Below are 19233 nucleotides of genomic sequence, written 5' to 3' on the forward strand. Positions count from 1 at the left end.
ATGGTGTTATTCTCCTTTGGGTGGGTGGTGTTCCACAGCCTGGGCTTTGCTGACTGCATCACTGGAGTGTCATTTAACATGTACCTTTGCTGTTCTCTGTAATATTTTAATTTATATTTTTCTTTTTTTTTTTAAAAAAAGTCACAAACATAAAATTAACTATTTAAAAGTATACATTTCAGTTGTGTCAATGTGTGCAACCATTAATTCTATCCAGCACCAAAACATTTCATCACACCACTGAAAACCCCATTCCCATTAAAGTCACCCCCATTTTTCCTTCCCCCTAGATTTTTAAAAAAACTTTTTATTGTATAGTATAGCATATATACAAAGCAAAGAAATAAAAAAGCAATAGTTTTCAAAGCACTCTTCAACAAGTAGTTACAGGACAAATAATCAGACTTCATCATGGGCTACCATATCATTATCTCAGATTTCTCCTTCTAGTTACTCCAGAACATAGAAGGCTAGGAGGCTTAAATATATTTTTCTTATCATCGCAATCAACTCTCTTCTTCTTTTTTTGTGAAAAATAACATATACAAAAAAAGCAACAAATTTCAAAGCACAGCACCACAAATAGTTGTACAACATATTTCAGAGTTTGACATGGCTTATGGTTCCACAATTTTAGGTTTTTACTTCTAGCTGCTCTAAGATACTGAAGACTAAAAGAAATATCAATTTAATGATTCAGCATTCACATTTATTTGTTAAATCCTCTCTTCACTGTATAACTACGTCATTACCTTTGATCTTTCCATATCTCTCTTTAGGGGTGTTTGGGCTATGGCCATTCTAACTTTTTCATATTGGAAATATCTGACACTAATACCGGATAGGGAGATGGAAGTATCTGATGTTCTGAAGAGGATGGTCCCTCTAGGTTTCAGGACTTATATGGACCAGGGACCCATCTGGAGGTTGTAGGTTTCTGGAAAGTTATTCTAGTGCATGGAACCCTTGTGGAATCTTAAATATTGCCCTAGATGTTCTTTAGGATTGGCTAGAATGGTCCTGGTTGGGGTTTGGCAGGTTATGATAGGTAGCAAGGTCTAACTGCAGCTTGTGTAAGAGTGACCTCCAGAGTAGCCTCTTGACTCTATTTGAACTCTCTCAGCCACTGATACTTTATTACACTTCTTTTCCCCCTTTTGGTTAGGATGGAATTGTTGATTCCATGGTGCCAGGGCCAGACTCATCCCTGGGAGTCAACTCCCACATCACAAGGGAGACTTTCACCCCTGGATGTTATGTTCCATGTTGGGGGGAAGACAATAATTTCACTTGCACAGTTGGGCTTAGGGAGACTGAGGCCGCATCTGAGCAACAGAGGTCCTCCAGAAGTAACTCTTAGGCATGCCTATAGGTAGTCTAAGCTCCTCCACTACCTACATAAACTTCACAAGAGTAAGCCTCAGGTTCGAGGGCATGGCCTATTGATTTGGGTGTCCCTAAAGTTTGACACAGTATCAGGGGATTCCCTGATAGTAAGGTTTAATAGTTTCATATTCTTTCTCCCATCCCTCAAGGGACTTTGCCAATACTTTTTGATTATCTGCTTAATATACTCTAGGATGTATTCAAGTATTATAAGAATCTTTACAGGATTAAAGGACCTCTTTTTTATTCTGGTCTCCCTGTTTTTCAGTTGTTCAGATGAGCTATACACATAGGTTGAGTTAGATTATGCACTACAGAAAGTTTCAGCTCCAGACCACATAAAGCTTCCTTCCTTTGGTCTCAAAGAGTACGTGTGGTTCTAAAATACAGACACTGTCTTCTTTACCCCTGGGGTTAAATTACTTCAAACCCAACCTGATTGGCTTCATTCTTATCTCTAAATATCAGGATATATATATATAACAGCCTCTTGAAATCCAGAAATAATAAACACTACTTTGGACTTAATGTGTCTTCTATAAAAGCTTACACTCTAGGCCCCTGTTTTCTTATAAGCATTTTCTAAAGGAGACCATACCATTGTTGTTCTTTTGTTTCTGGCTTATTTTGCCTCACCAAATGTCTCACATGTTCATTCACATCCTTGCATACCTCGTGACTTTTTTCCTTTATGAGGCAGCACAACTTTTGTTCAGAAGTATACACCATCGTTAGCCAATCTACTTCTCAGTCAGTGCATCCTTCAGTCACTTGCACTCATCAGGCATTATGTATAATGCCCAAAGTCCAGAGCCCATCAACACTCTCAATTTTAGAAAATTTCATTGTTTCCAAGAGAAAGATAACCAATAAACACACCCTCACCAAACAGGAAATCTAAAACTCCTTAACTCTTGTCCCTCCCGCCATCATTTACCTCTGCTGTTGCTGTGGTAGTGCTGGTATTTTCCTTTTGAACACAACCCATAGCAAGCAATAGCAGTTTTCCCCCTGTACCCTGAACTTAAACACTCTTTGTACATGAATCATATCTTTGAAGTAATTCTTGCTAGAATGAATTCATATTTCTAGTGTTAATCAGTGGGACACATAGGTCAATAGAACCCCTTTCAATCTTGTTCATCCTCAGTATGGTAATATTACTACTAGACGACCACTTCACTTCTATCTATTCCCTTACATTGGGGTTCCACCTCATTAGCTAACTGCTCACCCATCTCTAGCTTCTATGTATCTCTAAGTTCCCTATATTCTGTATTATAAGTCTCTGTTTTACCTTTACCATGGTCATAAACGTGGAATCATACAGTATCCTTTTGTGTCTGGCTTATTTCACTCAGCATTATGCCCTCAAAGTTCATTCATCTTGTCATGTGTTTCAGGACATCATTTCATCTTACTGCTGCATAATATTCCATTGTATGTATATACCACATTTTGTTGATTCACTCGTCTGCTGATAGGCATTTGGTTTGTTTCCATCTTTTCGGCAACTGCAAATAAAGCTGCTATGAACACCAGTGTGCAAATCTCTGTTTATGTCAGTGCTTTCAGTTCTGGGTATATACCAAGTACTGCTATTGCTGGATCATAGGGCAACTTGATATTTAGTTTCCTAAGGAAGCACCAAACTGTCTTCCATAGTGGTTGTACCATCACACATTCCCACCAGCAGTGCATAAGTGTCCCAATTTCTCCATATCCTCTCCAACATTTATAGTTTCCTGTTTGTTTAATAGCAGCCATTCTTATAGGTGTGAGGTGGTATCTCACTGTAGTCTTAATCTGCATTTCCCTTACAGCCAATGAAAATGAGCATCTCATGTGCTTTTGAGCCATCTGTATTTGCTCTTCAGAAAAATGCCTATTCATATCTTTAGCCCATTTATAATTGGGTTGTTTGTTCTTTTGTTGTTGAGTTGTAACATTTCTTTGTGTATACAGGATATCAAACCTTAGTTCGATATGTGATTTCCAAATATTTTCTCCCATTGGGTTGGCTGCTTCTTTACCTTTTTGACAAAGTCTTTTGAGATGCAGATGCATTTGATTTTGAGGAGTTTCCATTTATCTATTTTTCCTTTCGTTGCTTGTGCTTTGGGTGTAAAGTTTAGGAAGCTACCTCCTATTACTAGGTCTTGAGGATGTTTCCCTACATTTTCTTCTAGAAACCTTATGGTGCTAGTTCTTATATTTAGGTGTTTGATCCACTTTGAGTTAGCTTTTGTGTTAGGTATAAGATAGGGGTCTTCTTTCCTTCTTTTGGCTATAGATATCCAGTTCTTCCATGCCCAATTATTAAAAAGACTATTTTGTGCCAGTTCAGTGGATTTGGGGGCCTTGTCAAAAATCAGTTGATCTTAGATTTGGTGGTTTATTTCTGCACTTTTGATTCAATTCCATTGGTCAATGCTTCTATCTTAAGCCAGTGCCATGTCGTTCCTCCCCCTAAATAAAACAACCACTAATCTGCTTTCTGTTTCTATGGGTTGACCTATTCTGGATATTTCATATAAATGAAATGATACAATATGTGACTTTTGTATTTGGCTTATTTCACTTGCTATAATGTTTCCAAAGTTCATCCATGTTGTAGCATTCATCAGTTCTTCATTCCTTTTTATGTCTGTATGTACATACCATTTTATCTATTCATCTTCTGATGAACATTTGGAGTGTTTCCACCTTTTGGTTATTGTAAATTATGCTACTAGGAACATTCACTTAAAAGTTTTGTTCAGGTACCTATTTTCAATTCTGTGGGGTATATGTATCCTAGAAATAGAAAGGCAGGTTACATGTTAATTCTACTTTAAAATTTTTGAGGAATGTCCCCCTCATTCTTGAAACATAATTTTACTGAGTACATAATTCTAGTTTGGCTGTGATTTAAAAAAAATATATATTGAGATATTATTCCATTATATTTTAGTTTCCATACTGGGGTGAAGTTGGTTGTCAGTTTGACCATCATCCTTTTGAGATAATCTTTCTTCTCTGGCTGCCTTTAAAATCTTCTCTTTGTCATCAGTAGTCTACAGTTTCACTCTGATGTTTATAGGTATGTATTTCTCCTTATTTAAACTGCTTAGGAGCTCAGGCTTCTGAGAGGCAGAGTAGCACAGTGACTGAAACAACAAAACAGTGGTTGTTGCCAAAATACTAGGTTCACATCCTGATTCCACTACTAATTAGCTTTGTAACTTTGGGAACCTTGGTTTCCAAATCTGGGACTCCATTTCCTAATCTGTAAAATAGGAATAATAGTCTCTACCTTGTAGGGCTGTTGTGAAGACTAAATGAGTTAATATACTGATGTATTTAGAATAGTGCCTGGCACAAAGCTATATATCTGTTACTTGATGATAATGATGGTGATGAATCAATCTGTGGATTGATGTCTGTTCTAATTTGCTAGCTGCTGGAATGCAATATACCAGAAACAGAATGGCTTTTAAAAAGGGGAATTTAATAAGTTGCTAATTTACAAGTCTAAGGCCGAGAAAACAAGTCCCAATTAAAACAAGTCTATAGACGTCCAATCCAAGGCATCCAGGGAAAGATACCTTGGTTCAAGAAGGCCAATGAAGTTCAGGGTTTCTCTCTAGTGAGAAGGCACATAGCGAACACAGTCATGGTTTCTCTCTCGGCTGGAAAGGCACATGGCGAACACAGCGTCATCTGCTAGCTTCTTCTCCTGGCTTCCTGTTTCATGAAACTCCCCAGAAGACATTTTTCTTCTTCATCTCCAAAGGTCGCTGGCTGGTGGACTTCTGTTTCTCATGGCTATGTCTTTCTGCTCTGCTCTCTCTAAATCTCTCTCACTCTCCAAAATGTTTCCTTTTTAATAGGACTTCAGAAACTAGACCCACCCAAATGGGTGGAGACATGTCATCACCTAATCCAGCTTAACAACCACTCTTGATTAAATCACATCTCCAGGGAGATGATCTGATTACAGTTTCAAACATACAGAATTGAATAGGGATTATTCTACCTTTATGAAATGGGATTTTGATTAAAACATGGCTTTTCTAGGGCACATACGTCCTTTCAAGCCAGCATAACATCTTTCATTGATTGTGGAAACTGCTCAGCTATTATATAATCACATTTTATACTACTCTTGTTAACTTTTTCATCTCTCTCTGGATCTCCAAGTATATATAGGTTTCTCACTCTATTCTTCATGCTTTTATCCCCCCATATCTTTTCTCTTGTATTCCATCTCAGTTTCCTCTGATCGCTGTACTGGTTCATTTCATTCTTTGTCTAATTTTTTGTTATACCCATTCATTGATTTTTTTTCAATTATTGCATTCTTCATTTCTATAAATGAAATTTTGTTTTTTTCTGGTCTTCTTTCAACTCTTTTAGTTAAATTTTTATAGATTCCTATTCCCTGAAATTATTTTAAAGAAAATCTTTGTTACTTTAAATACAGCAGGTGCACTTTTGCATGCCTCATGACTTCATCCCTTTGTGTAGCAGCACAATATTCGATTATATGTATACACCATTATTCGTCAATCTACTTCTCAGTCAGTGCTTCCTTCAGTCACTTGCTTTCACTAGGCATCATGTATAATGCCCAAAGTCCACAGCCCATCAATGCCCTCAATTTTAGATAATTTCATTATTCCAAAGAGAAAGATAACCAATAAACACACCCTCACCAATTAGGAAATCTAAAACTCCCCTTAACTCTTGTCCCTCCCCCCATTATTTACCCCTGGTTTTTGCTGTGGTACTGATGTTTTCCTGTTAAACATAGCCCTGCTATGTGCATCCCTGAGAGCAGAGGATGCACAGTAGATTGGCGAACGATGGTGTACACATATGATCAATTATTGTGCTGCTACAAAAGGGAATGAAGTCATGAGGCAAAACAAGCCAGAAATGAAAGAACAATTATTGTATGGTTTCTTTTAGAAAATGCTTATTAGAAAATAGGGGCCTAGATTGTAAGCTCTTATAGCAGACACATTTAGTTCTGAGTGGTAATTATTATTTCTGGATTTTGAGAGGCTGTTTTATATATCTATAACCTGGTATTTAGAGATAAGAATCGAGCTGGTCAAGTCAGGATTAAGGTAATTCAGATAAAGGAAGATACTGTCTATATTTGAGAACCACATCTACTCTTTGAGACCAAAGGAAGAAAGGTTTATTTGTCCGGAACCTAAATTTTCAGTAGCACATAATCTACCTCAACTTATCTGGATAGCTCATTTGAACAATCAAAACACAGGGAGCCCAGAATGAAAATGAGGGCCTTTAATCCTGTATAGCTTTATGTAATCCATGGATATATGCTAGACTATATTAAGCAGTTAATCAAAAGTATTGGCAAAGTTCCTTGAGTGATGGGAGAAAAGACATGGAACTATTAAACTTTACCACCAGAGAAACCCCTGAAACTGTGTCAAACATTAGGGACACCCAAATCAGTAGGCCAAGCCCTTGATCTTGAGGCTTACTCTTGTGAAATTTATGTACGTAGAGGAGAAACTTAGCCTACCTATAGGTATGCCTAAGAGTTATTTCTAGAGGACCTCTTTTGTTGCTCAGATGTGGCCTCATTCTCTCGAAGCCCAAGTCTTCAAGTGAAATTATTGTCTTCCCCCCTACATGGGACATGACATCCAGGGGTGAAAGTCTCCCTGGCAGCATGGGAGATGACTCCCAGGGATGAGTCTGGTCCTGGCACCATGGGATCAACAATTCCATTCTGACCAAAAGAGGGGGAAAAGTGTAGCTAAAAAGGTATCAGTGGCTGAGAGAGTTCAAATAGAGTCAAGAGGCTACTCTGGAGGCCACAGTTACGCAACCTTCAGTTACACATTGCTACCTATCATAACTTGCCAAACTCCAGCCAAAACCATTCCAACCAATCCTTAAGAACACCTAGGGCAATATATAAGATTCTACAAAGGTTCCATGCACTAGAGTAACTTTCCAGAAACTTACAACCTTCAGATTGGTCCCTGGACCAGATAAGTCCTGAAATCTAGAGGGGCCAGCCTCTCCAGAACATCAGCTGGTTCCATCTCCCTATCCCATATTACTGACAGCCCCTTCCAATATGAAAAAGGTAGAATGGCTATAGCCCAAATACCTCTAAAGAGTGGATGGAAAGATCAAAGGTGATGGTGGAGTTATACAGGGAAGGTAGGATTTAACAAGCAAATATGATTGCTGAATCATTAAATTGATATTTCTTTTAGTCTCTCGTATCTTAGAGCAGCTAGAAGTAAAAACCTAAAATTATGGAATTGTAACTCATGCCAAACCCTGAAATCTGTTCTACAACTAATTGCTGTGCGGTGCTTTGAAATTTATTACTTTTTTGTATACATGCTATTTTTCACAAAGAAGAAAAAAAAAACTTGGTTGTGATAATTAAAAATATATATATTCCTCCTAGCTCATTTGTCCTGAGGCAGCTAGGATGAAAAGTCTGAGATAATGATATGGTAGCCCATGACAAACTCTGGGATCTGTCCTGTAACTACTTCTTGAAGAGTGCTTTGAAAACTGTTGCTTTTTTCTTTCTTTGCTTTGTATATATATTACATAATTAAAAAAAAGTTAAAAAAGTAGTAAGCAATTTATTTCATAATTGTAGTCTGGTAATTCCAGTATCTTTCGTTTTTACCATTCTGGTTCTGCTGTATGCTGATACTGCTTCTCATCCATTGTGAACTGTTTCCTTGGAACATTAATTCTGGGACTTCACTAATGCCTTAAGTAAAATTGTGATCCTACAGAATTTGCTTTGCTAGGTACCTGGGGATAATATCAGTGCAAATCCACTTCAATTTATATTCCAGGCTTGAGGTTTCTTGGACCATTCACATGATGTGAATCTGGACTGCTCACATGAACAAGGGCTAGCTCTGGTTATGACTTCCCAGGGGTTGTTTTCCCTTGCTGTTCTGCTCAATACCATGGCTAGTTTTCTTGTAGTCTCTTGGTGTAGTGGTAAAGAGGGTTACTTTGGTTTATGCTTACAAACAAGAGTATAGCCCCCTGGGGTCTCAATTCTTTAAATAATTTCCCATTTTAGTGGCCATTAGGCATACTTTTGCTCCCCATGCAATGAAAACAAAAGTTATATCTTTGGGTTCCTGTTTGATTCTTTCTTCGGCTCTTCAATGGTGCAGATGATTTTATCCCTAGAATTGTTACTTGTTTAATAAAGGAATTCATGTATACAACCTAGCCTATCATAGTACTAAAATCAGAATTGCTTTGAAACAGAACATCTTTGAAACCATTTGTCCCTTAATTGGTTGAAGAAACTTCCCCATAAAACCATCTGAGCCAATATATTAATATATTTTATAATATACAATATTTTAAAATTTTATTATACATATATTTATATTTATATATATGTATAATATTAACATTCTTTCTAGCCTCAGATGTTCTGGAGCAGCTAGAAGGAAAACCTAAGATAATGGTATGATAGCCCATAACAAAGTCTGAGATCTGTCCTGTAACTACAAAGAGTGCTTTGAAAACTATTGCTTTTTTCTCTCTTTGTTTTGTAATATGTTGTAAATACAACATATTAAAAAAAGTAAAAAACAAAAACATCTGAGCCAATAACTTGTCTTAGTGTTAGATCATTGACAACCTTTTTTCTCCTTCCTCTAGATCACTGGCTAAGCTGGGATTTTTAATTCATTCTTAAGCAATCTTCCTAGGAAAATATTCTATTCATCTAGATCTATGTTGTCCAATATTATTAGCCACTAGCACAGATGGCTATTAAGCACTTGAAATGTATCTGGTCTGATTTGAGATGTCCCACAATTGTAAAATACACACTGGATTTCCAAGTTATAAAAAAAGAATGGAAAATATATCATGAAAAATATTAACTACAAATTGAAATGATAATATTTTGGATACATTGGGCTAAATAAAGTATATTATTAAAATTAATTTCACTTCTTTTCACTTTTATTTACTTTTTATTTTGAAATAATTTCAAACTTACAGGGGAGTCGCAAAAATAATACAAACTCCATACAGAGAATTCCAACATGTATCTCCCTCCCAAATATTCAAATCCACCAATTTTAATATTTTGCCACTTTTGTCCTTTCTTCCTCCCTCCCTCCCACCCTTTCTCCCTTCCATCTACCTACCTACTTACCTACTACCTATCTGATATCTATATATCTATTTATCTCTCTTTGGAACATTTGAGAGCAAGCTGCACACAACATATTCCTTGAACATACTACTTCCATATACATTTCCTATGAACAAGGAAGGTTCAGTTATATAACCACCTTAAGTAAAATTATCAAATTCAAGAAATTCAACATTGATACAAAGTTTGCACTCTATATTCCAATTTTTTTATGTCCCAATAAAGTCCTTTTGAGCCTTTCCTCCTCCATTCTTAGATTCATCCAGTATCATGTATTGCGTTTGTCATTACCTCTTTAGTTTCCTTCTGTTTTTTAAGTTGTGAAAACATGCATACAACAAAAATCTTCCCAACCCAAACCCTCCCAAGCATACCATTCAGTGCGATTAACCACATTCAGAATGTAGCAGGATATTCACCACCATCCATTACTAGAACTTTCCCTTCACTCCAAATGGAAACCCTATACTCATTTTGCATTAACTCCCCATTGTTCCCACCCCCACTCCTGGTAATGTGTATTCTACTTTCTGTTTCTATGAGTTTGCATATCTCTGTTATTTTCTTTGTGGTTATCATGGGGCTTAAACTTAACATCCTAAGTCTATAACAATCTTGTTTGCTTTGGTATCAAGTTAATTTCAAAAGTATACAACAAAAGCTTATAATCCTCCATCACCCTCACCTTTTTGTAGTTCTTGTAACAATTACGTTTATTCACTATGGATCCAAAACAATTGATTCATGTATAATTTTTACGCATTTGCCTTTTAGATTCTGTAGGAAGTGAAAAGTGGAGTTACAAATCAAAAGTACAATTGTACTGGTATTTATATTTACTGATTTATTATCTTTACTGGAGATATTTATTCCTTCATGTGGCTTCAATCTATGTCTATTGTCCTTTGTTTTAACCTCCAGAAATCCCTGTGGCATTTCTTATAGGGCTGATCTACTGGTGGCAAAGTCTCTGAGCTTTTGTTTTTCTGGGAAGGTCTTAATCACTCTCTCATTTTTGAAAGTCAGTTTTGCCCAATATAGAATTCTTGGTTGGCAATTTTTTGTTTTCAGGACTTAAGATATGTCTTTCCACTGCCTTCTTGCCTCGATGGTTTCTGATAAGAAATTGGCACTTAATCTTATTAAAGGTCTCTTGTTATATGAGACATTGCTTCTCACAGCATTCAGAATTTTATCTTTATTATTGGCATTTGACAGTTTGGTTACAAAAAGGTGCGGTATGGGTCTATTTGGGTTTATCCTGTTTGGAATTCATTGAGTATCTCACATATGTACATTAACGTCTTATGCTAAACTCGGGAATTTTTCAGCCATTATTTCTTCAAATTCTCTCTTTCTTCTTCTGAGACTCCCATAATGTGTAAACTAGTACACTTGATTGTCCCGCAGGTTCCTCAGGCTCTGCTCACTTTTCTTCATTCTTTCCTCTTTGTGCTTCTCAGATTGAATGATTTCAATGATTTTATCTTCAAGTTCACTGATTCTTTCTTCTGCCAGCGAAACCATCTAGGAATTTTTTTACTTTTGTTACTGTGGTCTTCAGTTAAGCTTCATTTCTTTCCATAATTTCCATCTCTTTATTACTATTCTCCTTGTGTTCATTTATTATCTTCCAATTTCTTCGTCCATATTTTTCCTTTAGCTCTTTGAAAATATTTACGACATTTTAAAAAAAGAATTTGTCTGGATTTTTGATCCTCCTCATTGATGATTTATGATGCTTTAAACTTCTCCTCTGTCTGGATCATCATTTCCTGTTTCTTTGTATATTTTGTAATCTTTGATTTTTTATTTTAATATGTGATTGCTGGAATTTAGATTCTGAGGCATCTGTTGCTTAAGTACGTATCTACCTAGTTAATGATGGAGCTTTCCTTGAATGCCAGAAGCTAACAAAAATGAATAAAAGGAGAAAAAGTGAACACCTCCTCCAGTCTTTGAAGATTGACTTTGCAAGTATTCTCCTTCAGAGCTTATCCATACAATGAGATTAGAGAATAGCCACAGGCCAAAGCATAGGGTCTCCTTGGTCCTTTCTGTGTGTGCCGCAAGCATCTTGTCTTGGGAATGCATATATGGCCCTAGGAATTCCATTTACACAGATAAGAATGACTAACCCCTTTCCAAGAAAAGTTTTCCCATGGCCCTAGGCATGGCACTGCCTGCCTTACAGCCAGCAATACCTTACCCCAGGCAGTATGACTTGACTGTTCTCCATAGCTTTCTATAGGAGAGCTCTGTGAGTCACTTTCTGTATGCAAGGCAAATTTTGAAACAGTGAGGCCCTTGGGCCACTACCAAACAGATTGGTCTGGACATACAAGCTTCCAGTATGTGCACAGGCTTATTCTGCTCTCTCCAGAACTGAGACTATAATCTACACTGGGAGCATGGGTTGGCTCTGTACAGGTGAAGGGTAGAAGAGGGACCAGCCAGGACACCAGGAATTTCTACCACTTTTAAGTAGGCTTTTTATTGATTTGGTGGTTGCTCTGTACCTATAGTTCTTTAACTGTTTTCTAGAGCTTTGAAAGAGATATTTCTGCCAATTCTTGCTATTCATTCAAAGCTTCTGTAGGAGGACAGAGCATCTCATTCTATCATCTTGATTGGGGCAGGCCTTTTTCTACCTTTTGTTAAAAATGTGGCTACTGGAAAATTTAAAGTTATATATGTAGATATGCGAATGCTGTATTTTAGGCATGATTTTTCTGTAAACCCACAACATCTAATAAAAAATTTACGTACGTGGCTTACATTTGTAGCTCACCATTATAAAACTAATGGGCAGAGCTAATTTTGGTTTTCAAATTTATTGGTATAGGGTTTTCCATTAGGTTCTTGCACTTATTTTAAGCTCTTACATATCAATAGTTGTTTTCTTTCGCATTCCTAATCTTCAAAATCATTTTCTCTCCTCATTATACTTGTCAAAATTTGTCTGTTTTCATTGGTCTTTTCCTAAAACCAGTTTAACTCTAGATCCAACTACTTTATAGGGAAAACAGAAGAGGAACAAACTAACAGGTTGTGGATACATTTTGCAAAAAAACAGAATGCATCTCATTATATGACAATGTGGATTCTTAAACAGATAAATTGTAAAAAGAGAAAGCAAGAAAGGTGGAATCTAAGGAGATTTAAGACAGTCTAAATAAAATGTGTAGATCTATTTTGGTTCCTGATTTGGACAGTTTGGACAATTCATCTCTAAAAAAAATTGAGAAGCAATTAGGTAAGGTTGAACACCGTCTAGATATTTGATAACACTAAGGAATGGTTGCTTTTTTGGTTATTGTTCTGATGTGATCATGGTAAGTGGCTGTGGTTTTTAAAAAGTCACTCTTTTTGAAATCTGTATTTAAAGATTTACAGATGAGATGTTATGTCTGGGATTTGCTTCACATAATCTGGGAATAGTGATGGTAGTAGAAGAAACAAGATTAGCCCTAATTAGTACATTAAGATTTATACTAATCTTCCTACTTTAGGTTCTTTTATGAATCAATAATAGGTATAAATAAGGTATCCTAGTCATCTACTCATCTTGACCTCAGAGCTATAAATATCATTTGTGAATAAAGTGTTTTCTGTAAAGATTTTCAAGAGTCCATTTGATCTTTAAAAAATATATTTGAAATATTCTGTGTAGATAAAATGCTCTGGTTCACTGATCTGTACTTTGATCTTTAAAAAACTTCCCTTTTCTTTGATTTTATTTTACTCTACTTTTTCTAAGTTTTTTTTAAAATACTTTTTCAATTTTCTGATAGGTGAATTTAGGCTACATATGCTCCTCTGAGAATCACTTAAACCGTGTGGCACAGGTTTTCATATGTAGTATACTCATTCATTTCTAAACAGTCTGTGATTTCAGTTAAGAACTTGTTATATTTTAGTGACAGAGATATAATAAAGTTAACAAGAGATTGAACAATAAATATCTATAGCCAGGCTGTAGATTTGGGAGGAAGCAATGTTAACTTTTTAATTGACTGTTTCTTCTTCTTCTTAGGTGAAAAAAACCTAGGGAGACTATCATTGTCAGTGATACACAGATACTCTATCCAACAATCTGGTTCTGAGGCAGAATTCTGTATTCTATTCCAAGTTGCCAGACTTCAAGTTAAGTACCAAGATGAAACTCAAAGAAGGATCATTTTTGTGGTACCTCTATCTGGACAAAATATACTGCTTATTATCTGTGAGAAATGTGAAGGCCTTGGTGGACTATTTTCATCTTCTCGATGTACACCGCAGGAACACCTTGAATGGTCAGTGCCTTCTGAAATGTTTCCATAACCAGAAACCATTTAGTTAACAAATATTTATTTTATCTTCTAGATGAAGCATAGAGAGAAACTGTTAACTGAGTGTTTAGACTGGTAGCTGTTCATTGAGGAGGATAAAATTACAGGTTCTGGATCAGACTGCCTAGGTTTGAATCCTGAATAATTTCATCCATTATTCCTTGGTGACTTGGAGAACATGTCATCATATTCTCAAGGTTTCCTTTTCCTCATCTGTAAAATGAGATTTCTAATAATGGAGTCAAACTCATATAGATAGCTAAAAATGATAATTAAATGAGACAATGCATTGAAATAGTAAAGTGTCTGGCATACCCTAAGGACATAATAAATGTTCGTTATTGTAATTATTATTCCTGAAGGTTGAGTCCCATTCAGTCATTAACCTTCAGGACCCTCAGCAAGACTTTATTTCTCATCTGTCAAATAAGAGGTTTGGATCACATGATTTGCAAGATCCCTTCTAATTCTTGGTACTGGTCAGTCACCAAAAAATGTTAAAGATCTAGACCCTGTTTGAGTCCACAAACTAATAGAAGACTAATTACAATAACTTCAAATTCTTTAGGTTCTTTTATGAATCAATAATAGGTATAAATAAGGTATCCTAGTCATCTACTCATCTTGACTTTAGAGTTATAAATATCATTTGTGAATAAAGTTTTCAAGAGTCCATTCAATCTTAAAAAAAAAAAAATTAAAATGAGGATACCTTTTTCTTATAATGAGATGCCTCAGGTTTTTTCTTTACAAAGAGATTTATACCAAATCTTCCCAAAAACCCTGTTCTACACAAGGAAACTGCAAGGAACTTATCTGTAAATAGCAAAGCCAAAAATGAAGTGTAGGGCTTTCTGATTCCAAAATCCACACTTAATCTCAGTGAACATTTGCTGAAGAGTCTTATCTCCCCAGTACCTAAATCAGCCCCTTATGATGCAAAGTGAAGTCATGTTCTTGTCTTCTAATCACCAAAGGACTGGATGGGGACCTGCAAGAGGAAAGCTTCCACCTTAAGGTTTGCCTTGCTGGGAGTGGGCCAAAGCTAGCTGGTTTAAAGCAGTATGTACAAATCTGTAATGTATGGTTCTTAAAAATAACTATTCTTGATGTCTATGTGCGTGTGTGTGGCATATAAATTTGAAATGTGACTGTTTAAAGTTTTTTCTAATTTGCGTCTCAACAGTGTTTAGGGCTTTCAGATGCCTTCTTCTAGGGTAAACAGAAAAAGTCCTTATTTTATGTGGTTAATGCTTTGATGTGTCATGTAAGGAGTAGCTTGTAGAAAATGGTGGCACAATTTTAACTTTTTAGTGGCTTGTGACAAATGTTCTGGGCAAGTCCTAATATTTCAAATGCCTTTGGATATTCCTGCTATAAAGGCAACACCTTCTGCATTAGGACTTATTACTCATTTGCCTATTGTGATTAAAATAGTCCATAACTGAGCATGGCTTCCATTTATAAATGTTATAGAAATAGGGAAGAATAATACATTTGTGAATTGTGGTTTTGTTTATGCCTCTTTAGGCAACATTGATCATTTTATTTATGGCTGCTAATACCAGCACATATTCACTGCATCTGGCCTCTTAGTATCTGTGCTGGTTTGAAAGGATGTATGTCCTCTAGAAAAGCCATGTTTTAATCTAAATCCCATTTCATAAAGGCAGAATAATCCCTATTCAATACTGTATATTGAAACTGTAATCAGATCATCTCCCTGGAGATGTGATTTAATCAAGAGTGGTTGTTAAACTGGATTAGGTGATGACATGTCTCCACCCATTTGGGTGGGTCTTGATAAGTTTCTGGAATCCTATAAAAGAGGAAATATTTTGGAGAATGAGAGATTGAGAGAGCAGAGCATAACGACATAGCTATGAGAAGCAGAGTCCACCAGCCAGCAACCTTTGGAGATGAAGAAGGAAAATGTCTCCCGGAGAGCTTCATGAAACAGGAAGCCAAGAGAAGAAGTTAGCAGATAATGCTGTGTTCACCATGTACCCTTCCAGATGGGAGAGGAACCCTGATTGTGTTCACCATGTGCCTTTCTAGATGAGAGAGAAACTCTGACTGTGTTTGCCATGTACCTTCACACTTGAGAGAGAAACCCTGAACTTCATCGGCCTTCTTGAACCAAAGTATCTTTCCCTGGATGCCTTAGATTGGACATTTCTATAGACTTGTTTTAATTGGGACATTTTCTTGGCCTTAGAACTGTAAATTAGAAACTCATTAAATTCCCCTTTTTAAAAGTCATTCCACTTCTGGTATATTGCATTCTGGCAGTTAGCAAACTAGAACAGTATTAATTAAAATCAAATTTTACAAAGTACACTTTTTTGTAATTTAAAAGTAGGTGAGTTATCAGTTGGGTTTGGTTTTGGAGCTGAAAGCTCCAGTCAAGGGAGAACTTTGTGTTTTAAGATTTTCAATGACACAAGGGTTAAGAGAACCACAATTCATTCATTTCTTTATTCTTGTCCCTAACTCTGAATTTTAGGATAAATACACTTGTACTACTGACAGAAAATATTTTGACATTCATACCTGCAACTATAGTGTTAGTTTTAAAATGATTCTGTGTTTAAAGTTTCTGGCTTAAGTATTCAACGGTACAGATTTTTTAATTTGTAAAAATAAAATTTCTTTTAAAAAACAAAACTTGCTCTAGTTTTGTGACCTTGTATACTTTTGAAATAAAGTCAAGAAAGCAGTTTTCTGCCTTGCAAAAAAAAGAAAAAAAGCAATATGTATTACATAGCTACTAAGTCCCACTTCAAAACATTTCTAGTAGTTCTAGCAAATTACATACATGACTATGCATATGGCATGCTGTCTCCAAGTGCATGGAGAAGGAATGCCAAGAGATCATCAGAACCCCCCAGATCATGGTGCTGTGACCATTTGTTCACTGTGCTCTTAGCTGTTTCCAGCTGAAACTCCAAATTTCATAGATAAATTTTAAATATTTAGTGGAGCTACATCTTCTCCAGGTGATAGCTTAAATAGTCAATGAGTAAGTGGAAATCACATACAGAAAAAGTTATATTTGACAATCCCTTAAATTATACATACTTTTGTATATATATGTGTACACTGACATACCAATGTATTAATACATCGGCATGTCTGTTTCTTCCATCTTACACTCACTGAGAAATAAGATTAGTGAGCAGAATGTGGCAAAAACCTTACCTGATCTTTAAATTACAATATTTTTTTCTCTGAATGTATATAATTGAATATGCATTAACTAATGAGCAAAAGATGTGGCTTCATCATGGAAAGAAAGATGCTTTGCAATTGGACTTACATATGAATCCCAACTCTGCCACTTATATGTCAGGAAGACATATACCACTCAAAAGTTTGGTCCACTGACCAGTGGAAATCTGCACCACACAGGAGCTTGTTAGAAATGTAGAATCTCAGTCCACGCTACATCAGATTTCCTGAATCAGAATCAGTATTTTTGGGTAGAGGGCAAAATGGCAGCTTAGTGAGGTGTGGAATTTAGTTCATCCTCCAGAGCAGCTAGTAAATAACCAGAACAGTACAGAACAACTGTTAGGGCTACATCAGTGACCAGACACACATGGTATAGAGCAGTCTGGACCAGGTGGACCAGCTAAGACTCTACACAGAACTGTAAGTCACTCAAGCTGCAGAGGCGAGCACCCTTTCCCTACAGGCCCTGCAGGCTGGTTCCCCAAGGGGAAAGGAAACAGACTTTACCAGCAGCAAGGACTTAGCTCAACCAAGCTTCAACTGAAGAATTAAATAACAAATTCTGACTACTGAAAATAGGAATAAGCACTAAAGATATTAGGAGTTTTTGCCCTGGCAGAGAAGGGGCAGGGCTAATGGGGGAAAAAAGAAGCTTTTTGAGTTGGAGAGCACAAAATACTGCAAAAGGGCTGGAAACCAAGAAAAGGGGATATGTACGAGCATGGTGATACATACAGCCACAAACTAACTTAAGCTCTTGATTGATGGACCCGAGGAGGGGGGTCCAGCTCTGAAAAGGCTTTTTTTTGCTTTTTGCTTTTTTTTTTCCTATTCCTTAATAACTCAATAGATAGAACCAGAAGACTTCTGAGGCTCTAGCAGTGCCCCAGGCAAGGGGAATTAAGCTTGTATGAGAGAAAAAGTAACTAGTCAGGTGAAAGGAGTTGATTTCCTAAAGGATGTTTCTTCCCCAAGAGAAAGTAGGAGCCCAGCACAACTAGAATTCTTCTGTCAAGGAATTCAGGCTTCAGGGACTAAAAAACAAACAATTAATGCCATTATATACCCTCACCTCTCCTTCAACCAAGCCCAGGGCAAAGAGAGTCTGCTAAAATTAAAGGCACCACATCACTTTACGCTGGTGGGAAGCCACAGTCAGACAAACACCACACGCTGGGCAAGATATGAAAAGCACAGAGTCTAAGAGACTTCATAGGAAAGTTGGACAAACTGCTGGGTCTCACCCTTAGGGAAAACTGATGTGCTGATGAATCTTTCCTCCTGAGTGGTGGGCCTATCAGTGGTCTGGGAAAATCTGACTGGAGTCTACAATAGCTGAGAAGATCTTCCTCCTCCTCAAAAATAAATAAATAAATAAAAAATAAAAAGCTCCATATAGGCAGGTCAAGGAAAAAAACAAGAACTGAAAAATTCTGATCAGTTAAACAAAAACTATGCTAGAGGTCTAGAATAAGTGTAACTGAATGTTAAAGAACAGATGGAGAACAAGCCATACACCAAGAAAATCCTAGGTAAAAGAGTGCCTTAGCTAGGTTAACAAAAAAAGAGAGAGAAAAGATGCGAATAAAAAGAATCAGAAATGGAAGAGGAGACATAACCACTGACACCACAGAAATAAAGAAGATAATGACAGGATACTATGAGCACCTATATTCAAATAAACTAGACAACATAGATGAAATGGACAACTTCCTAGAAAGGTATTGTTTAGTTTGCTAACTGCCAGAATGTGATATACCAGAACTACAATGGCTTTTAAAAAGGGGAATTTAATAAGTTGGTAGTTTACAGTTCTAAGGCCAAGAAAATCTCCCAATAAAGCAAGTCTATAAAATGTCCAAATTAAGGCACCAACAAGAAGTTACTTTCACTCAAGAAAGGTCGATGAAGTTCAGGGTTTCTCTCTCAACTGGAAAGGCTTGTGCTGAACATGGCAACGTAACGAGCTTCCTCTCCAGGCCTCTTGCTTCATGAAGCTCCCCAGGGGCATTCTCCTTCTTCATCTCCAAAGGTCAGTGATTGATGGACTCTGTAGTTCTCTCATCATTCTGAAGCTTTCTCCAAAATGTT

General features: G+C 36.6%; 2 protein-coding genes across 2 annotated transcripts in view; one reads left to right on the plus strand and one right to left on the minus strand.

Annotated features, from left to right (window-relative positions):
• STK10 (serine/threonine kinase 10) overlaps positions 1-19233 on the minus strand; it is a 200572-nt gene that overhangs the window by 151455 nt on the left and 29884 nt on the right. The window lies entirely within an intron of this gene.
• Positions 1-19233, plus strand: part of EFCAB9 (EF-hand calcium binding domain 9) — a 45680-nt gene that overhangs the window by 12427 nt on the left and 14020 nt on the right. The window contains exon 2 of the mRNA XM_077137652.1: positions 13614-13872. Within this exon, the coding sequence (XP_076993767.1) occupies positions 13737-13872 (136 nt within the window). The 5' untranslated portion in view covers positions 13614-13736. The remainder of the gene's footprint in view (positions 1-13613; positions 13873-19233) is intronic.

The sequence above is a fragment of the Tamandua tetradactyla genome, chromosome 20 (assembly GCF_023851605.1).
Source record: "Tamandua tetradactyla isolate mTamTet1 chromosome 20, mTamTet1.pri, whole genome shotgun sequence".
Taxonomy (NCBI): domain Eukaryota; kingdom Metazoa; phylum Chordata; class Mammalia; order Pilosa; family Myrmecophagidae; genus Tamandua; species Tamandua tetradactyla.